Source organism: Melanaphis sacchari, unplaced genomic scaffold (genome assembly GCF_002803265.2).
Source record: "Melanaphis sacchari strain LSU unplaced genomic scaffold, SCAv2.0 Contig212_pilon_pilon, whole genome shotgun sequence".
NCBI lineage: Eukaryota > Metazoa > Arthropoda > Insecta > Hemiptera > Aphididae > Melanaphis > Melanaphis sacchari.
In genome coordinates this window covers 124,620-136,468 of record NW_020271059.1, presented here as the reverse complement: position 1 = coordinate 136,468, position 11,849 = coordinate 124,620, and the positions used below count along the sequence as shown (strand labels likewise).

At 24.2% G+C, this 11,849-nt stretch overlaps 1 protein-coding gene across 1 annotated transcript; it reads left to right on the top strand.

Annotated features, from left to right (window-relative positions):
* The first annotated feature begins 2,357 nt into the window (after positions 1–2,357).
* Positions 2,358–7,234, top strand: LOC112593885. The gene is made up of 3 exons (XM_025338470.1): positions 2,358–2,706; positions 3,752–3,948; positions 6,655–7,234. Exons 2-3 carry the CDS (start codon positions 3,826–3,828, stop codon positions 7,105–7,107), a joined length of 576 nt encoding a protein of 191 aa, XP_025194255.1. The 5' UTR covers positions 2,358–2,706; positions 3,752–3,825; the 3' UTR covers positions 7,108–7,234.
* Positions 7,235–11,849: the final 4,615 nt, after the last annotated feature.

The window sequence follows — 11,849 nt, the reverse complement described above, 5'->3', positions numbered from 1 at the left end:
TATTTTTAAATTATTTGTATGAGAATATATAAAGTAATTAATTCTGGTGTGATATTTAATTCATAAGTTATAAACCTTAGAATATAAGGTATTAGAATATATTATCTATTTTAATTATATTTGTATTGGTATAGGTTTTTTTTTTTAACTTATTCAAATTTATTTTGGTGAAAATAACTGTTAAACTATTTATTTAGAGTATCTACACTATTCAAATTAGGAAGAGTATGTTAAATTAGTTTGAGTGTGTTTCTTAACCTAAAATGGATATAGACTCGTTTTAATGAGGTTTACGTTTGTTGTGTTTTAAATATATTTTTTAAATCATATCTGTGAAGAAAATTTTAAGTTAAAAACATGTTTTATAAAAATACGTGGTTTAATATTTTTTTTCTAAACTAATAATTGATTAAAATTGTATTTTACTGTTTTTAAATTGTTTACATTGTAATATTAAATTAACTTTTTTTGAAAAAAAAAAATTTCAAAACTAATATTATTTTTTTACAAAATTTTTTCCTGCACAGGTTTACAATTATAAGACTTACAATAATTGTGCATTTGTAATTTAAGTTTGTTTAGGCAAATATTTGTGTTAATTATTACTTATTAGTTGTATTAATTAATCATGTAGGTATTTAAATTAAACTTGAACATTATTTTCTTTTGCTAATATCCATGTTGAACAAACTAAATGAATATTGGGTAATAGGAAAATTAATAAATTATTTATATAATATTTGGATTTTGGACAGTATAAACTATTTTAATAGAAACTTCTTTGGTCTAAATAAAGAAATGGTTATGATGATTCTTAAAAAATACAGTTGGTATTGTCAAATAATTGGAAAAGGTTATATTTATTTACCTATAAGTGATCTAATATCTAATAAATATTAATCTCACCTTCGCGTATGATATTTGGACATTTCTCTTGGCTCAGATTTATGTACATGCATTAAAAATCATGAACTATTTGTTTATACTTAATGTAATAAACAGTAAAATATGTTCCTAAAAACCATATTTAAGTAAATAATATATATTTGGTTTTAAATTATTTCATGTATTATCATATGCTTATTTTGCATTTATTATAGTAAATTCTAAAATAAAATAGTGGGTATAATAATTAAAGGGCAAATAATAATAATAATTTAAAGAGAGATTGTTTTTATTCAGTAGACTTAAAAAAAACTTTGAATAATCTTTTTTTATATCTCTTAAGTAATTGGCAGTTTTTATTAAAACCTTTACTTTTAGTTTGATAATAGTTGTACATACATTTTTACTTTGGTTATAAAATAGTGGAATATGCCCTTAAAATACCAAACATGATATGACAGAATACATATTTTCAATTTCAATAATCTCGTTATTACTTCATATAACAAATTGTTTGCTTAACAATTATTAATTAATATCCACTATATAGTAGATAAGCTCCTACCAACTAGTAAAAATATTCTAATACATGTGTAATCCAAGCTCTACTAATAATGCACATTGTTAGGGAAGTACCTTGCTATTTATGAAATTTATTATAATTCATTAATATCTACTAATAGTTATCTATCTTTAGTACCTGTTCAATAGAATTGTATTTATATAATTTATAATGCTGAGAACAATTTCAGACAATTTTAAGTATTAATTTTTAAAGTTCTAATTTCTGAATATGCTAAACAAAAACTATTTCATTTAGAGTTTGGTTCTTTGTAACTGAATTTCTTGTGATTAAGAGTCATAACTTAGGGATCCAATGTAGGCTATTATTATGGTTAATAGTTTTTTTTTGTTTTTTTGGATATCTATTTCCTCTGTTAATTATTAACAATTAGTCAATAAATATACATCAAATCATCAATTTTATAAATAGTAGGTATATAGGTACTAACTACCAATAGAAAAAAAATTTATGGGAACTTAATACCGATATATTTACATAAAATTATGTTATATTAACATAACTTAATACGGAAGGAATAATGTTAACGCAATTCTGTATTGGGCTATTAGTCAACAGATATTAAAGTATACAACAATGAATCATAAAGGTATCCAAAAAGTAATAAAAATATGCGAAAACAGTATTAGTGTTTGGAAAACGTAATATAATAATTGGGAGTTAGTACTTCGTCACGTAAATAATAGCATTGAGTATAATGTACTAAATGTATGAATAATAATATGATAATATTATGCTCGATGATAACATATTTAATAAAAACATTAAAAATTTACCTATTATAGGGAGTAGCGACGTATTAACGTTGTTACCATATGGTTCAGATAATCAAAAACCCAAATACCAATTACTAGTTATCACAATAATCAAAGTTATTGATAAAAAAAAAATTTGTATGCTGTTACTTTTAAGTTGTAAGTCGTAACTTTTTATGTGTTAATGATCTGCAACCAACGTGACACCTGTTCTTATGAGTTAATTAATTAATTTGTCGTATTTTTAGTTATTAGTTGTTAGTGCTCAATAATAATAGAATAACAATTATAAATTTTTGCCCGTATATTTTTTTTATTGCCATTGACGGCCGTAATTAGCAAAAATTGTTTCCGTACCGTTCCCGAACATTGCGTTTTAAACGCTCAAGACCGTGTCCGTTTCGTTACTAACTCGCTACTTATTGAATTTTTGTCGTGTTTTTACCCGTAGGCGGTTTGTTGGGCGTTATACTGCATACACTGGTAAGCTTGATGTTTAAGTAAATAAATGCTAACATCGATTTCAAGGTTGAATTGCATTTGAATATTAAAAATTATTATCGAGATAGAGGGTTTGTAATATCCCAAGTTTAACCATTTTCGATCGTTTTTCTTTGCAACTTTTTGTCGATTGGAGCTATTCAACATATTAGTGCTCACTTTAGATTTAATAGTGTATTTCAGCCATTATCTGCATTAAGTCTGAGAACAATGTCATAATATTGAATATTTTAATTTAGCTTATTATCATTTTTTAGTTTTTTGTCCATTTGTTTTAATATTGTCGGTAAGACAATAAAAATTTGATTTTTTATTTGTAGATCATTTATTACACCTGATAACAGGTTAATTACTCTATTTTGTACTAAATAGCTTTTAAATTTTATAGTAATAGATCAGCAAACAGACTCATGATTTATTTTAGTTGAACTATTTCTTAAAAATTGATTATTTTAGTAGTTAGTATAAGTTTGTGCAGTTTCTTTCTATACCTCTATTCTATATTCTATTATAGATTGTGATAAAATAAAATATGTATTTTTTAATCAGAGCACATTTAAAAATTGTTTTTCTATATAATCAATAGCGTAAAATTTACATGATTTTTAATTTAATCCCTAAATAAGTACTTAGTATGTTTTATTTACTATTTTAAAATATATCAGAGCTTTAATTGTGACATCTAGAAAGCCTCGACTGTACAAAACTATAATTTGTCAAGTGAAAGAACTGCAACAAAAAATTGATTCACTCAGACCATTCTCACATGTCATTTAATCATACCATTCCCACCAAGATTTCCCCATTAATAAATGTATTAATTAGCTTTGTTGAACTCTAGTCACTGCAGCAACCAGGTTATTTGAAGGGGGAAATGAAATCTCGTTAAGCACTATGTATCACAGTATACTTGCACAGAACCAATGTGTTCTTTGGTTGGACAGAGTATAGTTGATTTATCGTTTTAAAATTAAGCATATTATAATTCTTATATTAGAGAATTATATTTTTAAATTATTTATTGTAGATGAAGAGGGTTGATACAAATATTGTACAACTATCACATAAAAACAATCAATATCTAAATGGTATTTTAATGTGATGGAAACTGAAACAATAGTTATGAGTAGTAGAAGACGAATGGTGCTCAAACCACTTTCTCCAGGAGCAAGTTTACAATGTAAAGAACAGAAACTCTCCAATGATATAAATGAGCATGTTCCAGTAAGTATACATAAAATATTTAAATTTCAATGACAAGACTTTATATCAAAAGATATAATATAAAATATCAAATCAAAATTAACTTACTTATTTTATTTTTTAAAGTTTTTTTTAAACTAAATTAGTAGTAAATAAAATACTAAATATCCAGTAGAATAAAATACTAACTAGCAATAATTGTAATATAAACAAGTAATGTGTTGTAATTGTGTGTCTTTATATATTATTTTTATAATATTCATATATATATATATATATATATTGTAGACACTTGTATCATCTTACATTTTTTTTATATTATCATAAAGTCCAACCATAAATATATAACTATTTTTGATTACTTACCATAGTTTATCATGATAATTATTTGGCCCTGCTTCATATTTGTGTACTAAATTGGTCTCTTTTTATTACTTACTCCATGTATTGCTACAAGTTATTGACAAAGTAAAAAATATTACATTAAAATTTTAATATTTTATCTTATAAAATTGTACACTATATCAGCGTTTCCCAAATAGTGAGTCCCGACCCACTACTGGACCATGAAAATATAATACCGGGTCGCAGAATTAATAAAATTCTTATTTTCAATTTTGTTATTTATCTTTTTTTTTTAGTTAATTTGAACTTTTTAGTAAAAATATTAACAAATATTTATAACATAAATAATAATTATTGAGATTATCAATTAGACTTTATAAAATACCCATCTATAAATTTATAAACTATCTATAAATTCACTCTGACACATTTAAAGAATAACGGCTATTTATAAATTTTTGGTTATCTTTTTGTCAAGAGTACCTAGTTTTGACAGAACAAGCGATAACATTTCTCATGCCTTTTGTCACAACCTATACTCGTAAGTGTAAAACAGGATTTTTATCACTTATGTCTTGAAGAATAAATACAAAAATTGGTTGGAAATCAAACCTGACCTAAGAATAAAACTAACATCCTGTCTAGCAATCTTAGAATTCCAAGTTAAAAATAATCAGCTTCATACTTCTCACTGATAGGAGTTAACTAATACGATTAGTTTAATTACACTTCAATTATATTATAAAATTGTATGCAGATATTCAAATGTGTTTTATTTTACCTTTTTTTTACACAATGATAAATGTAAAATATTTTGGTGGGTCACAAAGGAGGAAAATATTATTTACAGGGCCAGCTCAGACAAGTTTGGGAAACGCTGCTCTATATGATTAAGTGTCTTGTCTAGTATTATTAACATTAAAATTCTCAAATATTCTTCCATATTGTATTTATCTATCACTGATATACTTTACCAGAGATAGAATAACTTTAATTATTATCCTATGATACATAATTTTGTTTTGGTTGTAAACTTATAACTTATAAATAAAACATACTAATTAAAACCTAATAATATAATTTTATTATTATTTTATACATCAAAAATTAACATTTATTATTATATCATACTATTAATATTATATTATTTAATGATAACTTATAAGTTGTAAGTAACTAATTTAATTTTTAAAAGTGAAATTATTTTAATTTTAATATTATATATATAATAAAGCGTTAATTATCTACAGTAATTAGGACTGAGAGAGTGTGTATAATCAAATAACGATTAAACATAAAGTTAAAAAATTTGTAAAAATTTTGAAAATATTATTCATTATTCATATTTTAGTATTGATATATTATTAAACGTATGTATGTAATATTAATCGAAGTTTTTCTATTATTTCAATTTTTGTTTCACTATTTAACACATAATGTTTTCTTTTAGAACTTATTTCAATTAAAACATGTAAACTGTGTACTTGATCACATTTACGTACATAATAAATGATTAAACTAAATTAAATTTAACTAAAAATAAATTTGTATAAATAATGTGTAGTACAGATAGTTGACAGGTCAGATAATTGATCTGTGGATAATCGACACTCTGCTGTACTATCAATTTATTAATTACATTTTATTAAATTATGTGCTTGATACTCATTTTTAAGTAGATAAACCACATTTAATCAAAAATATGAACTATTTTTAGAAACTATTTAAAAATAAAACATATTTTTAAACTATCTAAAGACTAAAACTACTTTAAAAAAATGTAGGTACAATATTTGTTAAAACTCTGACAAACATCGACAAAACATATTTATGAAAAAAATGTTTTCATGTTTTTCACTAATAATAGATTAAAAACATCCATTACAAAAATTATTGAAAATAATACTTAAGTTGTTTTGATATTTTAATTTGTTTAAATATTGTCTCAAAATAATTTAAATTTACAAATTTTTATTTTTATTTTGTAAGTCAAATAATATTAAAATATACAACCGTCAGTTATATCAAACCCTCAAAGTATTATTCTTTATTATTTTTGTGATAAATGGAATAAAATTATTAAAAAAAAAAAAAAAGGATTAAATGAATAAGTTTTGTCTATGTTCTACGTGGGTCTAAAAGTGAAAATAAATATTGTGTTGACATTAACGCATTATAATGTTCAATTTAATATTAAAACCAACAAAGATAAAGGTAAATTTCTGAGTATAAACTTGTTATGTTACGTACTTATAATACAAAGACAATGATTATAGGTTTGATTTCCTTTTAAGAGATTTCTCAGTATAGTTTGTTTTAGTATTTTAAGATTCTTAATAATGTTGTTTAAAATTATATATGATAATATCCCCCTTTTTATAGATTCAACCACCTGCTACACTCATTTCTCCAAAAAATGACAGAAAAAAAATTTTGTTCCAAGACACTCTAGTTCCTGAAATAATACCTACAGTACAACGTAATAAAGTTTTATTGACATGTACAATCAACAATGACTTATCAGATTCTGATGATTCTGATTTTGAAGATTCTACAGTAAACAATGCACCTTTATCACCAACAAGCAATCAAAAACTATACTATATCATTATATTTTTATGTTGGGCCGCTGTTCAGTACTGGATGATTGCTGTAGCTGGTTTTGGAGCAGTATTTTTTGCTGTTTCTGCTCTTATTGCTATTTATTATAATACTTCAAATTTAAAAAAAAAACCTGATACTTTAAGTGCATACTCTGTGTTTAATCCTCAATGTAAACCTATCCAAGGATCTGTAGATCCTAAACAATTGGAACGTGAGCTGCTATTTAGTTAATTATAATGTTAAATCAATAAAATATGTTATTATTCTTTTTTAATTATTTATGGTGTTTACTGTCTAATTTGTTACTGTAATTTAAAACATACATTTTATTCAAATTATGATTTAAATATGTTAATTTTTAACATAGTTAAACAAATATTTTCACAATAAAATAAATAAAACATATTTTACTAAGTATTTTATGTATTTTTTTCTATTTTATAAAAATAATAATTAAAACATATTATTGAATGATATAATATAGTTTAGTATTACTGATTAATATATATTATTTCAGTATGTGTTAATATGTATTTGTATGGTCTGTTGAATATGTATAATATAAAACAACCATAGGATACATTGATATAAGCCAGATTATGTTAACAATGGTTATTTACTTTTGTGAATATATAACTTTGTAACTGTAAAATAGGAACAAATTGGGCTTGCTTTAATATGAGTGGTGGGCGAATAAAAAATTAATTCATGCACAGAATGACTTGCCATTCATTCAAACTCTCTTTTATCCTTTAATAATGATTGTTATTTAAATTGTGATCTTTGGAATTTTTAAAAAATACTTGAAAGTAAAACACTATAATTTAAAATACTTGTTTTTTTTTTACTATTCAAGGAATAATTTTTGATGCTAAAGAATTCTTTTTTCAAATAATATACAATATTTACCACTAATTAGTACTAATCATATTATGTAAATAGTGGTTTTATCTAAAATAAAAAATAATTCTAAAGTTTTGCTTAGTATTTATTATACTTGATAAATTTTTAAATCATCATAAACTTATAACAATGAGCTATTATATTATATGATCCTTAAGAAGGCATTAATTCATCATTAGTTAATGTAAATAAATTTTTTCTAAAATGAAATACTTATATCAAATACTAGGTGTTGAAAAATAAATTACTATTGAGGTATGGGGGCAAAAAGTAGTGTTTGTTAGCTAAAGGAAATACTATAATAAATAGAAAATTGATCAAAAGTAATAATATATATATATATGTATATGTTTAAATATATAAGAAAGAAAATAATTAATTTTTATAAAAAATGTGTGTCAATAGTAATGAGGTCGATGGTAATTGGTAATGGCGTTGACAGAAACAGTGTTGCACAATGTTTTAAAATAAAAAATAAAACTGGCCTAAAGTCCATATTATATATTTTTTTACCTAATAATTAAAAATAATATTTCTGCTTATCCCACCAATACGATCGTATCAAAAAAAAAATATTCTTTGAAATATTTAATGGTAGCAAGAAGAAGCCCAAACATAGATCACATAATAGTAGAAGATCAAAGACTCAATAGATGTATGTTTTAGGTCGAAAAATCAAAAATATAAAAGAAGACTTCACTTTGACGATGCATATGAAAGAGAGAAATGGAGAGATTTTGTGATGATAATTGTTGGCATCTATTGTTGGGTGTTCTAGACATTTTTCTAGGAAGGGAGAGAAATTAATTCAAAAAATAAATGAAGATTTTTTTATGCATTTTATTTATAGTACATTATTATAATTACATAGGTATTTTATACATTTTAATTATAGAATATTATTATGTTTTGTCAATATTACACATTAAATTATTACAATTAGGTGAAAATTAAAAGATCCAAAATTCTAGGGGAAGCAAGTGCTCTGTCTTGACTCCTTCTCCGGAGACGCCCATGTTGGCGCCAGTATTAATAATCGCACCAGCATGGAAACAACACAATGATATCGATAATTCAAATTCTCAATAATCGATGGTTGTTAAAAAAACTACGATAACAGATTTACTTGATAGATCATTTTTAGTTGGTTATTACCTATTACCTAATTTTCATCTAGACGAGAGTTCATAATCCGAGACAATAATATTTTATGATAATAGATACACGATAACTAACGAATTTGTATTACTTTGAATTATAATATATTTAAGGAATAAATAGATGTAGGTATCTGTTTTATAATCGTTATCCTTACAAAATTTTACAGTGAAATCATGTGGTTTGTTTAATTGAATACATTTCATGTGAAGCATTTTCTCATGTATAATCTGTTTAACTTAAGTCATAGTTATAGTTAATATTAGGATAGATACTAAGAAAATTACATTTAAACTACAATTTTTCGATCAATACTGACTGAAACTTTTGGAGCACTCTTTCAGTACAAATATAACAATGAATACAAAAAAATAATTACTTGCTGCAAGACGTAAGTATTAAAATTATAGTTACTTAATTATCACGTGTTTGCATCTATTCATATGTTAGTATTATTATTTTTAATGATTTATCGACATCCTATCTCTATAATCACTATAATAAGTTGTAACTAATAAATAATAATTGTTAATAATATATTAAGAGGACGTACTTACACGTCTACCGGAGTTTGATATAGGCAATTTGAATGACATTTTCTATCTAAATTATATTATTATGAATTATGATTGATTATCTGTGTGGATATACATGGTATATCATAGAAATATGACAATTTTATTTTAAAATTACATTCGAATATGTCAGATCATTGTGATGCGACTTTATCACGTAGCTTAAAATTATTTTTCAGTTCATCAATTCTCGCATTGATATGCTAGGTATAAATAAGTATTTTACCATTTAAAACGGAATGAAACACACCTGTAATATACATGTAAAATATATAAAATTAGATACATGTAATCTAATAAGTAATAATAATTAAGCGATGAACTAAAAAGCAAAATCACGGAACATTAAAATATATTTTAGTCATTATTAATTATTACTATTATAAGTACTACAACGTTTTTCTTAATTAGTTAATTTTTTGATAATAACTAAAACGAGAAAAATGTATGAACAAATCTCATATCGCAAGCTGCGCTGCTTGCAACCAATACATTTGTGTAATACCGCCTATATAGAAATTAAAAATAAACTAAATTCATGAAGATTAAAAAATTTAGTTGTGCAGTAGTACCTACAGGCGTTAATAACAAGATAATAGATATAGATATACCTAAATACGTGGGTACATACTTAACGTTTTATCTGCACCAATGACTTCCCAAGGACGGTCTAATATAGCTGCTGCCTGCTAGAAAATAATAAAACATCCTACAGACACCATGCGCTATGTTTAATCAACTGAATCCGTAGTGCCGGTTGTGCATAATTATAAGGCTTTACCGAAATACTTACCATGCCAGGTATAATAATATACATTATGGATATAATTATGTTCTATGTGTGGGAATGTGTTTATTTTTTTTTCTCTTTTGGCGTCGACCGTGGCCAATTTATTAACATCCGTCGTTGGAATTCAAAATTAATAATCTATATTAATTTTACTTTATTATTGAAAACCTTAAACCTTATTTGAAATCATAATCCCTATTTCTATGATTTATAAATGTAATATTATAATCCAATATCGTTCTAAGTATACAGTCAACAACATTGCGGAGTATCAGACATGCTCATGTTTTTTAGTTTAATAGTGTCAAACACTATTGAGGTCGACATTTTTTAATTTGGGAAAAACTTCGCTAACATAGAGTTGTACTATATAATAGCAGCTCTGTTTACTATTTTCCATGTATATATGTACCTAAATGTATCTTGTCTAGTAATGTTCAAGGAGCCCCGAGTCTTTAAATAAAAGTACAGTTAACAGGTATTACTCATTTACGATAAAAATCTATTTGTAAATATTACTTTTTATTTTAAATTCTGAGCGGTAGCGATGAATATATTAATTTTATAATGATGTGTTTTTTCTATCTGTCATTACAATTCCTATTCCTTTTTTTTTTTTTATATGTAATCGGGAAAAACAAGAATTTTCTCATGGAAACAGTTTTAGTCAAAATGTATTTATTTATTTTGACAACTATTTTTATAACCACTTGAAAAAGTTCGAATTTGAATAATATTATGTATTTTAACAATGAATATATTAATTATTTTGTTTTAAATCAAAAACATTATTCGCGGGGACTTACTTTTACGTATATTATATTATTATTATTATTATGAATTTTGCTATACGCAATTACATTTTTGATTTATTTTAAGATATTAGCTAGTATGCTCTTATGTTTTCTCTTATACAGTCTTTTCAGAAAGATGTTATAGCATTTTGAGTTATATAAATTGGTTTAAGGTTATATAGTATAAATACATATTATTGTAATAATTAAATACTAATAATAAAACAAATACAACATATTTGAAAAATTATAAAAATCTACTTTAATACTAAAATTAAAATAAATGACTTTATAGCTACATCAAAAAAGCATATCACGAAATATACTTAGTGAATTAGGTTGAAACTCTGACAGATCGTCTCCGTTCAGAATCGTTTTTGTGTTCAGTGATATATCATTGAATTTAAATTTAGCACACCCATAATAGTAATCCAGTCGACACTTAATATACTGCAGAGCGTTACCCACTTATTTTTTATATCTATCACCACTCTTTAGATCAGAATACTTAGATTTTTAACTTTTATGATGATTTCTGGTAGTAAATTGGATCTAGTTGGTACCTCCTCAGGCTGGTATAAAGTAAAAAATTACTTGTAATTTTCATAATAATCTAGAAAAACTACAATATAATAAAATTTTTACGAAAAACAAGTTCGACAAAATTGATATTGTTTTTTGTTTCAACTAAAATATGAATAATTGTAGTTACATGAAATATTGACGGAATACTCATATAAGTATTCAACACTT

Coding starts and splice junctions, on each gene's coding strand:
- LOC112593885 (XM_025338470.1), top strand. CDS start 3,826: ATGGAAACTGAAACAATAGTTATGAGTAGTAGAAGACGAATGGTGCTC. Junction 3,949..6,654: donor ATATAAATGAGCATGTTCCA/GTAAGTATACAT, acceptor CCCTTTTTATAG/ATTCAACCACCTGCTACACT.